Consider the following 20302-nt stretch of genomic DNA (forward strand, 5'->3'; position numbering starts at 1 on the left):
GCACGCTTTCCAGTTGGTGGTAAAAACCTGAGATTGTGTGTCAAAAAGGCATCCCTGAAAGCGAGCCTGAGTGTTGGAGCATGGTGCAATACCGGGTTCAGAATGGGCCTCTGTACACCAGGAATTACTTTGCCAAACTTCTGTAGTAATTGTGTTACTACAGTAAAATTGAATGCACGGAAATTACGTTTACCACCTGTTTTGACACGATACATATTGTAACTGTTCAGCATTGTTACATCAGCAAGGTGGAAAAACATTTTCTTGGTCCACTTCACTGTTTTCCGTACACACTCCACTGCCCCCACCATCATATCACATTTATCCACCAAACGCATGTTGATGTTATAGTCCAAGACACAATCTGGCTTATAGATTATTTCTCTGGTGGTTCTGTTCACCTTGCCACTGTCCAGCATTGTTCCAGCATGAATGGTGGTCAACATGTTCACTTCACGCCTGTCTTTCCACTGCACTGAAAGTATTCCACCTGTTTTTCTGAGCTCGCAATCACCAACCTGCATAGCACCTGGAAACTGGCATTTCCCTTCGTTTTGCCTTCACTGTGCCACACACTCCAGTTCTATTATCAAGCAAGAACCTAGTTAGCAAGGGACTGGTATAATAGTTATCTGTGTACAATATGTGGCCCTTGTTCAGATATGGTGCAAGCAGTGACTTCACAACACTACCTGAGAAGCCATGTTGGTCATTAGCAGGAATGTCTACATTTGTACCCGTATACATTATCATATGTAACAATTCCTGTTTCACAGTCACAGAGTACAAAGAATTTCAATCCAAATCGGTGGCATTTGGAGGGAATATATATTGCTTGAAGGCAAGACGTCCCTTGAAAAGCACAAGGGATTCGTCAATCACAAGCTTCTGAGCTGGTACGTAGAAATCCCTGTACTTTCTGATAAGTTCATTCAGCACGTGCCTTACCTTCCAAAGCCTATCATCATCATTCCTGTCTTCATCATTTGCAAAGTGAAGACACCTGAGGATTATCGCAAATCGGTCTCGAGACATATATTTGCCAAACATTGGTGTTGGAACAGTATGGTCTCTGCTCCAATAATGGTCGATTATGTGTTTGACACAATGTTTCATCAACATACACAGTGCCAAAAACACATACATTTCACCTACAGTCGTATCTTTCCATTGCTGCAAACGTGAAAAATCGGATAACTCCTTCTCATCAATGAGATCACTTGCATATTTGTTCATTTCATGAACAAGATGTTCCATTAGCGGCTCATCAAAATATGCAGTAAAATAGTCCATTTCACACATATCTGCACCTTTATCAGGGAAAAATGTCTGTAATTCCATCATCCGAATTATCAAAAACAGGAATTTGTGAAACAAAATCTGTCCCATCACTTCACACAAAAACACCGGGTGTCTTTCTAGAGCCAATAGCGGCACCACGGTGAGGAAACCGTGTACCAGGAGCTGAAGCAGGTCTAGGAACAGTAGGGGCGGGCAGGGATGGTGATGGAAAATTCCTCGATGTTGAGGGTCTTTGTTCATGTGATGCCATGTGGTGCCGCATGGCTTGGCCAGATGCTGCTGATGCGACAAATTGTCGCTTGGCAACACCACACACTCCTCCACTGGCACTAGCGAAACTATTTTCTGATTCTAAGTCACTAAAACCGGAAAATGGTTCACCTTCTTCAGAATCGTCGAGCAAAACATTAATATCTTGCAAGGGAGCACATGAACTGTGTGGTCTTGCAGAAATTGGGGTGGAGTGAGGGCGAGGAGGCATGGGCGAGATGCTAGGGCTAGCCCTGGTGAAGCCAGCATGTTTACACTCGTCGTCGGTCGTATCCACCTCTGAGGGCTGTGTATAGTCATGATCAAAGTCTGAGTCGTCTATATCAGACTCATCACCATCCGGGAACAAATTACAAGTAATTTCGTCCTCGGTCAGAGGTAGCGAGGAACGTCTCGCTGAGCGGGGTCGGTCGTCGGAACGTGATGCGCTCGCCATGGTGTCTGCCGGGTAACTGAGCTCTGTACACAAAGGGGACCCACGCTGGATTTTTTTCCCAGGCGGGGTTTGTTTATGTTTGGTCGAGGCTCGCCGATGACTACCCCTATCCCACGCAGGGCGTTTAAATTATAGCGCTAGACACGAAATCATATATAAATGATGTGCGCAGTTTCGGTTTTGTCACTGATATCATTTATATATGATATGCGCGGTTTGAGGGTTAATCACTGAAGGTGATGAAGGTGCTTTTACAAGCTCAGGTTATATAGTTACATCATATATATACATTGTATGATTGATATATTACATGGTCAATCTTGGATACAAGTCCAATATATCATCAAGTGTTCCAGTACTCGTATAGTAATTGCTTTCACAGTCACAACCAGACAGTAAACAATAAGAGTTTAATGTCAAGCGGTCAAGCATGTCAAGCAGTTGATGATGGACTGATTTAAGTTGTTTCAATGCACTACTGCAGGTTGTTGGTAGTGAGAACCTTAGTTTTTGCTGCTATGTATGAAGGATATTGTTTGGATGTAATGTCATGATCGCCACCACAGTTTGAGCAGGTGAGTATTTCTGACACACAGTTTTGTGTGTAATGGGAACCAGAGCATTTCCGCACATTTAATGTCTTTGATGCAGCCTTTCGAGGTATGGTTGAAACCTTTGCATCTGAAGCATCGATTGGGACGTGGTACGTACACCTCTAGTTTATATAGGAAACCTTTAATCCAAAACCGATTAAGGAGAAAAGTAGTCTAGAAAAGTAAGCGGGGCAGTGCCTGTATCACTCAGTTCTCCGTTTGTTCTACGCATAAATTTTTTTATTCTGAAGATTGGAATGTCATCCGCCTAAAGTTGTGTCTTGATGTCATCTGCACGATGTCATGTCTACAACATGTCTGATTACATATTTTGCTAATCGGTCTCCTAGTGGTTGGTAGCATCTGACTTTATGTCCACAGATGTCAGTAACATCTGAAAGCTCTAGTTCCTCGAAGTGTTTGTGGTCCATTGCGATTAAGTTCTTTTGTTTATTTGGTCTAATATCATGCACTTTGATCTTAAATATCTTGGGAATGGCATTATACAGGATACTTTGCGCCTTGCTATTTCCGAAAACACTCCTATCTTCGTCATCAAAGGCAATAATGAAAGTCTGCAAACCAGGAGAACTTGTCCTACCTTGGTTGAGTGGTGAATGTTGATACTGAGGCTGCATGGGCTGGGATGGTCTTCAAATCTTTCTCGGGACTCGGCGATGTTACGGCCCTCTCGGGTCGCAACTGAGTTCGTACTCTGATGTTATTAGAGGAAGTGGTATCCGGCCCCAAGCCAGTAGTGGCTTTCAAGGGATGAGATCCGTGACGCAAGTAACTTAAAGGGGAAGGGAAATAAAGGCAAAAACTTAAGATTATAATTATTACCATCACCAAATAAATAATATAATAAAAAGGTTACTCAGGGGAAGGGGTATTAACACTGCACAAGGGAATTATATACACTATCGTCTTCTCCTGAAGACTCTGGATCCCAACTCTCGGTGCCAAGTCCTCGGTGCTTTTGTGGCCTCTTTGACGAATCCTTTCGACAAGCTGAGTCTACCCTGGCCACAGGCCAGCCAAAACACAGTTCCACTGGGGGCACCGCCGTGGAGGCCGTCAACCACAAGTCCAGCAGGTCTGCTGGCAGGTTCCGGATCAGCAACGCTGGTCAGGCCACTCCACGAGCGATACTAGGGTAGCGCCCTAGTCAGGAGCCTTGTGTGATACCACAAATCACTCTCCTGTCCTCAATACCCCAGTGGTTAATCGTCTCCGGCAGTCGGTCCCGGGTACGACAACCCTTCACTGCCGCTTCACAGGCAGGGTAACACCACAGTGTTCTTCCGGGAGACGACTTCACAGCTGCTGCAGCAAAGCACAAGGTATGGAGACGGCTGCCGTGGGTAGACTGACTCAACTTCCATCACAGCAGTCCCAGGTCGACTCTAAGCAGACACGTCATCAATAACAGGGACACACTAAAGCACCTCACTTACAGGCTCAGACACAAACGCCCGTCGTATCCACTCCATAGATGGCGCTGTTGTCTGAGCACCACCTCACCAGAGGTCAGCAGCGGCTGTGTTGAGCGCTGAACAGGACTGGAAACTGGCCCTTGTGGCCAGTACACCTTGTCCTCACCAGGTGTCGTCGTCCATTTGGTGGGGGTTTCGGGAGCTGACCCACAGATGGCGCGGTCGTCACTGCTCCGTGCTCGGACGCTGGATCCGGGTTCGTAACAGGCGATTCAGCTCCATTCGGACTGTTTACCAGAGGTTCATTATCTCAACCAGGGAGAGAGCTCTTCGGTCCATGACTCTTTGGTGCTGGTTGCTTCGGGTAGCTATTCTGCTGAGTTCTTGGAGTTTTAGCTCTGAGCCGTTCACATTCAGGGAGTATCCAACGTCCTGGCAGATGGCCTGTCTCGCTCTATTCCTTCATTCCCATTCATTTCCACAGAGTGGACAGTCGATGCCGGTTACTTCCTTTGACTTTGCTGGCACCCTAAGGTGAACCTCTTTGCATCTGCATGGTCTTGGAATTTTCCTGTGTACGTGGCACCTTTTCCCGACTGTGAGGCCTTCGTAGTAGACGCTTTTTGGCAGAACTGGTCGAGGTTGGGGGTTCCTGTACCATTTTCCCACGATCCAACTGTTGCTCCAGTTTCTGGCTCAGCTGGAATCCATTCAAGGTCGGGTGCTTCTTTTCGCATGGTGGCTGGCCCAGCCTTTATTTCGTTCATTACTCGTTCTGTGTCCGAATCCAGGCATTTTTCTGTGGCTTCGCCTTTTTCAGCAGGTCGGGCCGGTGAGGTACCTTGCTGGTTTGACCTCTGCAATGCACATCTGCTTTTTCTGAAGCATGTGTATCGATATTTGTATGGTGATCAGGTGGCTAATTTCATTGTGTCTTCTTCTCAGCGACAGTATAAGGTTGCTTGGTAGGTTTTCAGCCATTTTCTTTCTCTTCGTCAGGTTTCGTCTGTGTCGGACATGGTCATTTTGTCCTTTTGGCTTTTTCTGGAGTGGCATCTCATACCAAATACTATCACTTTTTATCGTGCGGCGTTGGCAGAGCCACTGCAGCTTGCATTCAGGGTGGATGTCAATTCTTTCTCGATCTGCAAGCATTCTCGTGTGTTTTTTCACCTCCGGCCTGCTTAAGTGCTGCCTGAGCCATCTTGGTCTTTGGACTAGGTTCTTTCCTTTCTTTCTTTGCCTCGGTTTGTGGTGACCCTTTCGGTTCGTGGTTGCTTTTGGAAAGCATTGTCTTTGTTGGCTTTGGCTTTTGGGGTTTGGGCGGGGAAGCTTCATGCTCTTCTCCGACGCTGGGGGTTTTGTTTACCTGGTTGATACCTGGTTGATGGGGTTCCGGGAGTTCTTCTACTCCCCAAGCCCGGACCGAGGCCAGGCTCGACTTGTGAGAGTTTGGTCCACCAGGCTGTTGCTTGGAGCGGCCCGCAGGCCCACATACCCACCACAGCCCGGTTGGTCCGGCACTCCTTGGAGGAATAAATCTAGTTTCCTCTTGAAAATGTCCACGGTTGTTCCGGCAATATTTCTTATGCTTGCTGGGAGGACGTTGAACAACCGCGGACCTCTGATGTTTATACAGTGTTCTCTGATTGTGCCTATGGCACCTCTGCTCTTCACTGGTTCTATTCTACATTTTCTTCCATGTCGTTCACTCCAGTACGTTGTTATTTTACTGTGTAGATTTGGTACTTGGCCCTCCAGTATCTTCCAGGTGTATATTATTTGATATCTCTCTCGTCTTCTTTCTAGTGAGTACATTTGGAGGGCTTTGAGACGATCCCAATAATTTGTGTCTATGCGTGCCGTATATGTTCTCTGTATTCCCTCTATTTCGGCAATCTCTCCTGCTCTGAAGGGGGAAGTGAGTACTGAGCAGTACTCAAGACGGGACAACACAAGTGACTTGAAGAGTACAACCATTGTGATGGGATCCCTGGATTTGAAAGTTCTCGTAATCCATCCTATCATTTTTCTGGCTGTCGCAATATTTGCTTGGTTATGCTCCTTAAACGTTAGGTCGTCAGACATTATTATTCCCAAATCCTTTACATGCTGTTTTCCTACTATGGGTACATTTGATTGTGTTTTGTACTCTGTATTATGTTTAAGGTCCTCATTTTTACCGTACCTGAGTACCTGGAATTTATCACTGTTAAACATCATGTTATTTTCTGATGCCCAGTCAAAAACTTTATTAATATCAGCTTGAAGTTTTTCAATGTCCTCAGCCGAGGTAATTTTCATACTGATTTTTGTGTCATCTGCAAAGGATGATACGAAGCTGTGACTTGTATTTTTGTCTATATCTGAGATGAGAATAAGGAAAAGCAGCGGTGTAAGGACTGTACCCTGAGGTACAGAGCTTTTCACTGCACTTGGACTAGATTTTATATGGTTGACAGTTACTCGCTGAGTCCTGTTTGACAGAAAACTGAGTATCCAGCGTCCTACTTTACCGGTTATTCCCATTGACTTCATTTTGTGTGCTATCACGCCATGGTCACATTTATCGAAAGCCTTTGCGAAGTCCGTGTATATCACATCAGCATTCTGTTTCTCTTCTAATGCCTCAGTGACTTTGTCGTAGTGCTCAAGTAGCTGTGAGAGGCACGATCTTCCCGCTCGAAATCCATGTTGGCCTGGGTTGTGAAGGTCGTTGGTCTCCATGAAATTAGTGACCTGACTCCTAATCACTCTCTCAAATACTTTTATGATGTGCGATGTTAGTGCAACTGGTCTATAATTTTTTGCCAATGCTTTGCTCCCTCCCTTGTGTAGTGGGGCTATGTCTGTTTGTTTGATGCTAGTGGTCGTTTTGTTCATTTGCAGCCGTCTCCTTCTTTTCAGGGAGGAATGAGACTGCGGGCTTCCAGAGGTGTTCGTTGGTTGTGAATGCATGGTTGGTTCAACTGGGGGTGTATCACAGGCTGTGTCCAGTAGCTTCTTTGCGCAGCTACCTGCGAGCAAATGATTCTGTGTCTGTGGATATGTTCTGGGTTGATCTGGTTTTCCTTGTCTTAGGTCGTCTGCAGTGTCATTAAGTCTAGACAACCTGTGGTCTACCTGCATGCCCATGATGTTAGGAAATATTTTGCTCTTTGGTAATATGTCGTGGGATGATATTCGGGCACGGGGGGTTTTGGAGGTCAAACAGGGGTCCTGCCCGCCATGTACCATTGTGTACGTCTTAGGCCCTCATTGTTGCATTGGGGCTTCTATCGAGGCTGGCTTTCTCTTCTTTGGATTGAGACCTGTGATGCTGCCGCCTTCCTGGTAAGTCCCTGTTTTTCCTTCTCTGTTGATAGCATCAGGGAGCCAACTGGGCTCCCTACAGAAAACCAGCGTTGAATGTAATGAAACGGCAGTTTCTGAGTAAGCCCCAGAGGCTCCCTGACACCCTCCCTCCCTCTGGTCGGCTGTTTTCATCATTCAAAGAACTGACTGGCAACGGCCTGGCTCAACCGAGCCAACTCCCCCTCTCAGCGGAGAGCTATGGCACAGGGGGTTACTTTGACGAAGGTTTGCTTGTTTGTTTGTTTGCTTCCTGGGGGAGGTCATTTGCTCTTTTGAGGATATAGGTTGCAATTTTCAACCAGGCAGTGGTCTGTTTTGTTTTGTTTTGCCTTCCTTTCTGGGTGGCTACCCTCGTCTATAGCAAGTATGATATACTTTTGATGTAAAGTGTTCATAGGCTATTGCTCCCTGTGCCTCTCTGAGGGGGTCCAGGTTCTGGCTCTGGTCCCCGGTAGGCAACAAAGAACTCTACGACTGATGACACTCAAGTAGTATGGCACTTGATCAGTAAGATAGCTTCAGGGAATCTCCGGGGCTCACCTAGAAACTGGCGTTTCATTACATTCAGCGTTTTTTTTTTTTTTTTTTTTTTTAGTTTCCACGATAAAAAAACTACAACTAAAAAGTACAGTATAAGAAGATAAAAAAGAACTTATATGCTTTAACAGTACAGTATAAGAAGAGGAAAAAATTGGGGGAATTATTTTTTTCCTGCGCACCGAGTACTTGTCATATTTGATAGTTGCGCAGTAATTGGTTAATATAAATAATGTAGGAATGACAGTGACACAATAAACAGTTATGTTAGCTAAAATTCCAATGGCATTATTAGACCCATTCTTATAGGAAAAGTATATTTCTGTACTAATTAAGTTACTTCTCTTGAACACAGAGTGAAGGCATATCATGTAACTTTGAACTGAAAGTGAATATAGGTATGCCGTATATTTACCTAAACTGCATCGAAGGTATATATATGAATTAGTAGGCCAGAGTAATCAACTCTGGCAAGATAAATTTTCTGACTTCTTGGTAGGTAACCTCTGTCTTTCTTTACACTTTTTACCTGTTTGTTATTTGAGTGACCTCATTACCTTACATTATTTTCTATTATTTAATTTCTTAGATGGGGGTTTTTCATCTGTCAGATTATAAAAAATCTCTTGTGAGCAAAGTGTTATCCACAGTAAAGTTCCTGTTCTTAATTATTTTGTTTTTCCCAGAAAGCATATTTTACACATGGCTTTTCATATTACAAAATTTTCATCATAACTGTTTCTTGGTTAGGATAGGATTCAGTTTGTTTTTCTTTATTATGAAGTTAGGTCGGCTAGATTTGGTTTTATTCAGCTTGGTTAGGTTCAGTTAGGTTTTGTCTAATATGAGTGGAAAAAATTTACCCAAAAAGAAACAAAAATAATTATGTTCAAAGTAACATCCATTTACTCTAATTTCTACTCTGCAGCATCGCTGAGAACCGATAAACGACAATGGTGCCATTGGTTGTAAATCATCAGTCTGCCAGCTGTATATCATCTATGTCTTAGTCTAGAAGTGGTGTGCATTTTGAGAGTTTCTATAGACAGTGCTTAAACTGTCTTTTCTTTTACTCATTGTCTGAAAGAAATTCACAAACATCTCTCTTAATGTGAGAGAAATGTTCACTCAGAAGTGTTTATTATATCTAAAAGACTTGATAAATTCTAACAGCACACATGAAAGGTCATTCTGGAAAGAAGTCATATTACTCAAAGATGTGCTTTTAGTAAACCTTTGAGAATTCTTACTAAAGAAGAACAAATCAAATTGTCTAAAATACTTTGAACTAACTAGCTGAAGTAAACAAAAATTATATTAATATAAGAATGAATCCACATCATTGTTTGCAGTGTCAAAAAGACTTCTTGAGCAACTCAAAACTTGTAATACATATGAGAGTTCATTCAGGAGAGAAACCATACCAATGTTTAGAGTGTTTAAAAAACTTTTCAATCAAATCAAATCTAGTACAACATATGCGAATTCATAAAGAAGAAAAACCATATCAGTGCTTAGTGTGTCTTAAAGTCTTTTCAAAGAAATCAGCTTTAGTAACACATACAAGAGTTCATACTGGAGAAAAACCACATCAGTGTTCAGAGTGTTTAAAAAACTTTACAACAAAATCAATACTAGTCAATCATATGAGAGTTCATACAGGAGAAAAGCCATTTAAGTGCTCAGAGTGTGTAAAGAGCTTTTCACTTAATTCAAATCTAGTAAAGCATATAAGAGTTCATACTGGAGAGAAACCATTCAAATGTTTTGTGTGTCTTAAAGACTTTTCCATTAAATCACATCTCAAACAACATATGAGAGTTCATACTCAAGAAAAACCATATCAGTGTTTGGAATGTCTAAAATACTTTTCACATAAATCATCTTTAGTAAATCACACGAGAATTCACTCAGGAGAGAAACCATATCAATGTTCATTGTGTCCAAAAAACTTTAGACATAAATCAATTTTAGCAAAACATATGAGAATTCATACAGGCGAAAAGCCATATAAGTGTTCATTGTGTCGAAAAGACTTTTCAATTAGATCAAACCTTGTGATGCATTTGAGAGTTCATACTAAAGAGAAACCATATCAGTGTTCAGTGTGTCCAAAAAACTTTTCACATAAATCAGTTCTAGTAAAACATATGAGAATTCATACAGGAGAGAAGCCATATCAGTGTTCAGTGTGTAAAAAAGACTTTTCAGTCAAATCATGTTTAGTGAAACATATGAATATTCATACAGGAGAGAGACCTTATCAATGTTTTGAATGTCACAAAGCTTTTTCAGCCCAGTCAAGTTTATTAAAACATGCAAGAATTCATACAATGTTGAAGTGTAGTACCAGGTAAGTCAATGAGACCTGCAGACAAGTATGTGGATAAAAACAGCATTAATGGACAAGCTATTATTGTTAAATGTTTCCCTTATATAAACTTTATCAAAAGTTGATCAAACTTTAACAAAGCTCATCCTTGAATGGTGTTATTTTTCACAGAGCTCATACAGAGTATCAAAAAGATTTAAATTGCAGTGGAACCTTCCAAGTCTGAACCTCAGATTAGTGACTGCTGTACCATTACTTCTAAATAACAGACTGATTTTGCTCCCTCTGAAAATTCACATTTAACCACTGCACTGCTCTGCATTAAAATGCCACAGTAAATACTAAGCTAAATAAAGTCCATCTGTGGCTAACTGCCAACAAACTCACCCTTAACATTGACAAAACTTTCTATATTCTGTTTGGCAATAAATCCTCTAATCAAATAAATCTCAAAATAAACAATACCCAAATTTGTAACAAATTAGATGGCAAATTCCTGGGTATTCTCATTGACCACAAGCTGAATTTCCAGGGACACATTCTAAACATATCAAAAAAAGTTTCAAAAACTGTGGGCATTCTTTCTAAGATCAGATATTATGTACCACGCCCTGCCCTGGTGACTCTCTATTACTCCCTTATCTATCCATATCTCAACTATGGTATTTGTGCTTGGGGCTCTACTACCCAAAATCACTTACGTCCTCTAATTACTCAACACAAAGCTGCTATTAGGACAATATCCAATTCTGGCCCCAGACATCACTCGGTACCCCTACTCAAATCTCTGAACATGTTAGACATTAAGTCACTGCACATTCTCTCATGTGTATTATACATATATAAAACGCTAAACTATAATGCCAATCCTGATCTCAAAAGCTTCATAGAAGGTTGTATCAGAACCCATGAGCACCACACCAGAAATAAATACAGTTTTGATATTCCTAGAGTACGACTTAATCAAACCAGAAATGCTCTACAAATCAAGGGGCCCAGAATGTGGAATGACCTTCCCAACCATGTTAAAGACTGTACCTCTCTCAACCAGTTTAAGTTAAAAACGAAGCTATACCTAATAAATTCCCTGTAACCTACCTTACCCCTCTGTTGTCAACCCATGTATGTTTTTTTTTTTTTTTTTTTTTTTTTTTCAAATCAACGCTGTTTGAATGTAATTTTCTGTAATAATTTGTAATTGTATTTGTGCTGCTTTTTCAACAATGTTCCCCCCTCTTTTACCTCTATTTTTATTTGTACTCAACACATTTTATTCTTTTTACCCATTAGTTTTAAGCTTTAGTCATTAGTGTTTTTTCCTGCCTGAAACGCTTTGCGTAATAGTGGCTTTAGGCATTGTATGTACTAGCTCTATCTATAAAGCCAACAAACTTTGTAAAATCTCTTTATGTATGTACCTTTACCTAAATAAAAATTATTATTATTATTATTATAAAAATATGACAACCTCGTGGTGCGCCAAAAATAATTTTTTTCCAAAAAATTATTTCATATTATGTTGTTGAAATGCAGTCTCTGATCATGGGAAATTAAAAAAAAAAAATATTGTATGTGACATACTTTAGCAGTGATGGAGCTGGGAAGTTGAGCAAATTTTGGGCACTAAGCGATGGAGCGCTCAAGGTCATTTGGCCCTGCCACCCCTTTCCTTGAGGCAGCAGTTGCCACAAATATAATGTTTCACAATTATTTTGATGTTTCTCATTCGTTTCTGCTCTGGTTTTTTGCTGTAATATTATTCAAAAGTGTGTAATTTGTGGAATTTATATAGTTCAATATGTGGAACATCGCTATGCTCAAAATTATGGGGCTCATATATGTGACATATATATATTATATTCTACGATCAATTAAACAGTGTTTTTGCTGTTATTTCACTATATACATACTTTGTATATACTTATCTACATATCTGTTCACCATAATGGACCACCAAGTTGGTATGGTACATCAAAACAATAAGAGTGGGCTGCCACACCCAGCCAGCCCTACCTCACTCCTTCAACAACTAACTTGCCAACATTCCACTTCCTACCATACTGTTACTGTTTTTATTACACTATTTACACATATATATAAGTATCTACATGTTTTATTCACCATAACTATACAACTAAGCTGGTATGGTGTCCAAACAGCATAGTTTCCACCACACACTGCATGGTAAGTCACACAGCAGTCAGCATATAACGCTAGGAGACGATGTCACCCCAATCACCAAAATGGCTTCTCCCAACATACTCCTTTTGCTGTTATTACACTCTATACAGACTTTATATATATTTATGTTCACCATAGTGAACCACTAAGCTGGTATGGTGAGTCCAGACAATACCAGGTTGCCACACAGAGTCAGCAGACAATGCCACCTCTCCCTCCCTCTCTCGCCAAGATTACTCCTCTCACCGTACTATGCACAGTGCTAATTATCACCACAATTCTGCTATAATCATAATCCTGGTCACTAAATCCTGTAAATTAATAATTTACCATAAGTTTATTTTGTAAGGGAACATGAGAAGTCGTTTGAAGATTCCTAGATGGACGAAATAATGGCAGTGTGCTATGACTAGCACTGTGAACATCTTGGACAGCATTGATTTACTAATATCTTAACATTGTACACAATCTTTATCACAGTCTGTAATACTATCATGGCTAAATAATACCAGTTACATATATATTTTGATATTATTAGGCAATGCCGTGGTCACAAGCTGAACAGCGGTGCTGTTAGCTGATGCTGCGTGCTCCAGCCATGGCTGCTCACTCAGTATTGAGGCTCTCACACCCGAGAATGTTGCCAACAATTTTTTTTTTTAAATGGCGTCTGTTTACGAGAGCTCTGAGAAAGCTGATGTGAACCCCATGTAACAGCAGGAGTTCTGAATTTTACGCTATACCTACGAGTGCTCTTAAGTCACCTTTTGCATCACCAATATAGCGCCTCAATGCATGTTGTGCTCTGCAGTGGTTAAAATAAAATTTTTATCATGTGCTGTGAAATCGAAATTGTGACATTCAGTAATTGCCAGAGGATCATATTTTTTCTTCAAGTTTTGCTATTTCTGGGTGTTTAATGTGTGAATGCGGTCTGATTTCTTGGTACCCTGCCTTTTTCACTGACTTCCTTGAATATATGATTATTTACCAGTTGAAACCATGTCATCAAGTGAGAACCTCTTCACCATATACAGTACAGTATAAGAAGACAGCATTATTTCAGAAATTTTATCGTAGTTGGAGAGGGACATGATTAACAGAGCAACATGACTGTGGTATTAGTAGTGTTTTTGAGATAAAAAAAAGCAAAGAAAACAGATTGTAGAGTTTGTCTTTAGGAGATGGTAGGATTTCTCGTAGAAAACCTTCAGGTAATCACATACATTACTGTGCAGTACTGTAACATATAATTTGCTTCCCTGGGTAACCTAGACTAGTCTATGCTACAAAAAAGGTAAATTAGAAATCATTTGTTTTATATAATGTATAATTAATATTTAATATCTGGACAAAATCATTGTATAGTATACATTATTTGTGTCTAAATATATAAAAACATGTATAATTTACTGTACCATAACAAAATTCCAGAATTGTTTCAGCTGTTAAAGTGCAGTTACAGTATAGCAGCCCCTCCACCTAAAATGAAAGTACTTACGGTAACGATGTGGTTAAAAAGTACAAATATGTAGTGATGTTTATCTAATCTAAAAGTCTACTTAGAAAGTAGTCTTTTGTAGCATTGAATTTGGACAAACTGGAAAGTTTTTATGTATATGTTACTAATAAAACCTAACCTAACTTGATCATCCTTGGCCTAAGGCACAGTATCTGAGGCCTAAAATAAATAATAATAATAATAATAATAAATAAATAAATGTTTATTCAGGTAAAGATACTTTACTTGATTCATACAAGAGATTTTACAAAAATTGATAGATTTATAGATAGAGCTAGTACATACAATGCCTAAAGCCACTATTACGCAAAGCGTTTCGGGCAGGAATACATATATGTGCTATACTAGGCCTAGGAATATTTAGGTTTGGTTTTATCATTATTTTATTCTGGACTCTATAAAAAATTGTACAAAAAGTAGCTTACTTGGGGTTCCAATAACCCTTAAACTGCACATCACAACCAGGGTTGTTTCATCAATGGTGTTCATTGCAACTAGGGTTGTTTTTAGGTATAACATAAGATTTAAAACTCCCGTGAGTGCATGGGGCTCTCATCCTGTTTTTCAGGGCTCCAGTAAACAGATGCCATCTTGAAAAAAAAATTGTCTGCATCTCTCCTGACTGTGAGAGCCTCAGTACAGAGAGAGCAACCAAGGCTGGCACATGCAGCAGGAGCTCACAGCACCACTGTGTAGCCTGAGGCCACAGCATCACTGTGTAGCCTGGGACCACAGCACCAGTGTATCCTGGGGCCACAGCACCACATAATAATGATAAAATAAGTAAAGGAGATTATTTTGCTTTGATAGTATCATTGATGAACCTAACTGTGAGGAAGACTATGTACAACATTTGGATATCAGTGAACACAATGCTAGTTATGATGCTCACAGTGTGAGGCAGACAGCTATAGCACTAAGCCATTGTTTGATGCATGTACCTATCCACCTTGAAATGACGTCATGCTCCTTTAGAATATAACCTTGTGGAAATAGATTCATATTCAGGATTTAGTGACAGGAATGTGATAACAATAGTATTTTTGTGGCTAGTCTTAGCAATGTGCATAGTATATTTGGAGGAATTTTCTTGGATCAGGTGACATCTGCAGATTGATTGATAAAGATTATGCCTTCCTAAAGGTGGTACGGGCATGAATAGCCTGTAAACGTCTGCAGAGGCATCGTCTGCTTGTACTTCGTGTTCCGTGTTATGTTGATTTCATCACCACATCCACCAGAACTGCTTGTTGGTTCTCTATGGTGCATAAAAAGTTGATAGATGTATATGATGTGTGTATGTAGATTAACAATGGCAAAAACTGTATACAATTTGTATTCATATTGGTACATTACATGAATACTGTATATCTTTTAGTACCAATATTCTACACATTCTGTGATACAAATAATATTAATATTATTGACAGCCCATTGCATCATTAAACTTGGAAAAACACATGGTAAAAACATTTACAATGTAAAGAAAATACTGTACTATACAGTACAGTATATTCAATAGGCTCTGTTACAATTTCATGAAAACAAATGTGGGAATCTGCTGAACTCTGATAACCAATTACATGATTATTACACTCACCAGAAATGCTTAGTGGTAATGGTGCATAGAAATGTAGATAGTGATATATAATGTGTGTGTGTGTATATAGTGTAATAACAGCAAAAACACTGTCTTTTATTGTTCTAAGAATATGCTATGTTTGTGACTAATATGCACACTACGTTTTCAAGCATATTGATGTTCCTCATATTTGATTATGGAAATTTCTCAAATTACACACTTTTGAATGATATTACAGCAAAAACCAGAGAAAAAATATTGAGAGACATTGAAATATTTATACAAAATTATATGCCACCCCATGGGGTTGCTGGGGCTAGCGTCTTCAAGCGCACAAGCACTCAGCGCATAGTGTTCACTCTACATTATTAAAACAGTTAATACTGAAAAGCATCACTGAGAGTACTCAGGTTATGGGTAACAATGTGTATTGGTGCTATACCTTGGCCATACTGATGGTTCTGTAGAAGAACGTGGAAGATGTACTGGATGTGCATTTACTATTTAAACAATCTTCTCTTGTACATACAGCACTGAAGTGTGTCAATGATTGGGCATGTACAACTCAAACCAAACTTGCCGGCATATACCATGCCACTGAATTTTTTTAAGACAAAGACAGTGAACTTATATACTGTAATTAAAAGATCGTGCTTCTGGCACTGAACATACACAGTAGTAACACCCAGAAAATAGTCAGTGATATTCAAATGAATGTTTTAGCTGCTAAAAAAAAAAATAGATTTGAAATTAAATTCCTTTGGATACCATCACATGTTGGCATCTCAAAGTATGACACTGTTGACATACTTGTAAAGACAGCCTGTAGTAGACCAGTAGTAGAAATTAATATGAGTGTTTCATTAGCAATAACAAAGGGAATACTTAAACAAATATCTGATGACACTCTTACTGACCTAACAAATCCACAAAGACCTGATAGCTGTAGCATTAAACATTATGATAAATATCATGAGGAGACATTCATTCATATATGGAATTAATAGAGCAAGAACTTAGCAATGTGATGTTGTAGTGGGCAGAATATGCCTGGGATATATAGACATATATCTGGCAGTTTTCTCAAAACCCAAATTTCGAATGCACTACGTGTCGACTTTGCGAAAGAGAAAACATGCACTCCCTTAAACATTATATTGTAGAATGTCCCCATATAGATTGACTTTTGCCCTCGTGGGCTGAGCTATGCTGAACTATGTAAATACTATATGAATACTGGAACACTTGATGATGTCTAGACTGTGTAGATTGACTATCTACCCAAGATTGACTACATAATGCATTAGTTATACAATGAATGTGATGTAACAATAACTTGAGCTTGTAAAAAGCATCTTAATCACCTTCAGTGGTTAAGTGCTTAATAACACATTAGTTTCATGGAAATATTACTGTACAAGGTACCACACTCTAGTTCTACTTACTCTTCTGCTCTTCGCGTCTCATTTTACTACCGGGGGTGTATCACCACTTGTATGGTGATCAGGTGGCTTCTCTGTTGGTGTCCCACCTGCAATCTTCATCTCCACGACAGGTATAAAGTCTCCTGGCAGTTTTTCCACTGTTTCCTTTCCCTTCTGAGGGTGTTGTCAGTGTCTATGTAGGTGGTTTTGTCCTTTCTTGGCTCTTTTTGGACCGGCATCTCATGCCGTATACTGTTGTTTCTTATCATGCGGCGTTGGCAGAGCTGCTCCAACTTGTGTTTGGGGTGGATGTCACTTCTGCTCCATTCCACAAGCTCTCCCGTGCAATTTTTCACCTCCGGCCTGTTCCTGCGGTGCTTGTACCATTTTGGTCTTTGGACCAGGTGCTCTCATGTCTTTCCTTCCCTTGGCTTGCTGTTGCCCCTTTGGTTCGGGTTTGTTTTCTGAAAGCCTTGTTTTTGTTAGCTTTGGCCTCTGGGGGTCGGATTGTGGAGCTTCATGCTCTCCTCCAGCACAGAAGTTTCTTCTCTTTTGGCCCTGGTGGCCATTTTATTGGTTTGCAGCCTTCTCCTTCTTTTCTGACGAAGAATGAGACAGCTTACTTCCAGAGGGATCCGTTGGTGTTGGATGCTTGATTGGGCCGGGGGTGCATCATGTCTTGTGTCCCTGTGGCAGCTTTATATCACTACCTGCAGGCTACTAGTTTGGCGCTGGTGAATGCCCTCTGGGTGGCTCCGGTTCCCTGGTTCCCTGTTCCAAGGCTCGTGTTTCTCAGGTTGTCCGAGGGGTCATCAAGTCTCACCCGCCTGCGATCTGTCTGCCCTCGTGGCCATGATGTGAAGACCTATGCTGCTCTTGCTGCTGTGTTTGGGATTACGTTTTGGGTCGACATTCCTGTGCGGGAGTTTTGGAGGTCGAAAAGGGCTCTGGCCGCCAGGTATCTAGTGGACGTTCTGGGCCCTCTCTGGCCTTGTGTTCCTTTGGGGCATATGTTGCGGCCTGTTGTCTCATCTTTGTCTTGAGACCTGTGGTGTTTCTGCCTCCCGGGTAGGTGTTGTTACTTATCTGTGGGTAGTTAGCTTCAGGGAGCCGATAGGACTCCCCACAGAAAACCAGTATTGAATGTAATGAAACACAAATATCTGGACGAGCCCCGGAGGCTTCCTGACATCCTCTACCCCTCTGGTCGGTGGTTTTTCATCTCTTGACGAAATGAAGGGGTGAGCCAATGGCTCACCTGAGTGGGCTCCCCCTCCCTCATTTCGTGGGGTGGGGGGTTGGGAGGCTCTAACGAGCTGGCATGCTAGTTAGATGACGATTTGCTTGTTTTTTTTTTTTTGGGGTGGGGGGGGGGAATTCTTTGGCTCAGTTCGGATGTAGAATGCAATTTTACCATTGTCATTGTCTACATGTTCATTGCCATGCTCATTGTCTACATAAATGATCTACCAGATGGTATACAGAATTATATGAACATGTTTGTTGATAATGCAAAGATAATAGGAAGGTTAAGAAACTTAGATGATTGTCATGCCCTTCAAGAAGACTTGGACAAAATAAGTATATGGAACACCACTTGGCAAATGGAATTTAATGTGAATAAATGCCATGTTATGGAATGTGAAATAGGAGAACATAGACCCCACACAACCTATAAATTATGTGAGAAATCTTTAAAGAATTTTGATAAAGAAAGAGATCTAGGGGTGGTTCTAGATAGAAAATTATCACCTGAGGGCCACATAAAGAACTTTGTGCGAGGAGCCTATGCTACGCTTTCTAACTTTAGAGTTGCTTTTAAATACATGGATGGGGAAATACTAAAGAAAATGTTCACGACTTTTGTTAGGCCAAAGCTGGAATATGCAGTGGTTGTGTGGTGCCCATATCTTGATAATCATATCAACAAACTGGAAAAGGTGCAAAGATATGCTACTAAGTGGCTCCCAGAACTGAAGGGCAAGAGCTACGAGGAGAGGTTAGAGGCATTAACCACTGCACTGCGCAAAGCGCCTTTAGGCGCTCAGAGAGTTGTGCTTTTTGTTTTTTAATTTGACTATATTTTAATGTTTTTTAATGTTTTCATTACTATTTGTGTTTTGAAATGGAAATAGTTGACTTTGCAAACATTTTGACATTAAATTTACCTGAACATTTGTAAAAATAACAAAAATATGTCCTTGACAATTGCACCAAGACGTTTTTACCGAAAATAGGTGAGCAGTGCAAGGGTTAAATATACCAAAACTAGAAGACAGAAGAAAACGAGGTGATATAATCACTATCACTACGTACAAAATAGTAACAGGAATTGACAAAATTGATAAGGAAGATTTCCTGAGATCTGGAACTTCAAGAACAAGATGTCATAGATTTAAACTAACTAAACAGAGATGCCGAAGAAATATAAGAAAATTCACTTTCGCAAACAGAGTGGTAGACGGTTGGAACAAGTTAAGTGAGAAGGTGGTGGAGGCCAAAACCGTCAATAGTTTCAAAGCATTATATGACAAAGGGTGCTGGGAAGACGGGACACCACAAACATAGCTCTCATCCTGTAACTACACTTAGGTAATTCCCTTGGGTAATTACAAGTCAGTTTGGATAGCTTCAGGGAGTCTCTGGGGTTTGCCCTGAAAATGGCATTTCATTACATTCAATGTTGGTATTTTGAAAGTACCGGCATAGTGTCCCACCACCTGGGTGTTATGTTTCGATTGTCACCTTCAGGCCTTGTGGGTAATGGGGTCTCTGTGGTGCCCCAACCTCCACCCTCGTTTCTTGTGAGATGAGGGTTGTTCGTCGTAACACAGAGTGTCACCACAGGGTGGCATTCATTCCACCTGCTTTCACAGTGCTGTCTGTTAAGAATCGATGACACCTTTGACTCTGAACCCTGTGGGGTGTGTTCCCATCATGTTACTTTCCTTATTAGCCCTTGTATTGATGTTTAGGATTCTCAGGCGGCAACTTTTCTTCGGGTGTATTTCAGCAGTTTAAGTTGTGTGCCGGTTTCATTGCCCCAGAGCTGCACTGTTGGTTTTGGGGACCGGACTTTAGAGGTGTTGGTCACTTCACCATTGGCAATGTCCACTCCTCTTCCTTCCCTGTCAGGCGTGGTTCACTATTTTGCTAGTCATCCTCTCCTGTTTCCAGCCCTGTAACGTCTGAGGGTTTCAGGGTCAGGTTGTGGCTTGGGCAGGGGTTGCCCCTTTTCTGGTTCAGGTGTGGAGGCAATTAAGCCTATTGGTCCCGCCATTGCTTTTGGGCCTACTTACCAGTTGGCGCCTTCTCTTGAAGCTTCTCCTCTGG

The 20302-nt window shown here is 40.9% G+C and overlaps 1 protein-coding gene across 1 annotated transcript in view; it reads left to right on the top strand.

The window, feature by feature from the left end:
* LOC123758390 (zinc finger protein 271-like) overlaps positions 1-10667 on the top strand; it is a 65696-nt gene extending 55029 nt beyond the window's left edge. The window contains exon 2 of the mRNA XM_045742745.2: positions 8857-10667. Within this exon, the coding sequence (XP_045598701.1) occupies positions 9257-10285 (1029 nt within the window). The 5' untranslated portion in view covers positions 8857-9256 and the 3' untranslated portion in view covers positions 10286-10667. The remainder of the gene's footprint in view (positions 1-8856) is intronic.
* The last annotated feature ends 9635 nt before the right edge of the window (positions 10668-20302 follow it).

Source organism: Procambarus clarkii, chromosome 11 (genome assembly GCF_040958095.1).
Source record: "Procambarus clarkii isolate CNS0578487 chromosome 11, FALCON_Pclarkii_2.0, whole genome shotgun sequence".
NCBI classification, from domain to species: Eukaryota; Metazoa; Arthropoda; class Malacostraca; order Decapoda; family Cambaridae; genus Procambarus; species Procambarus clarkii.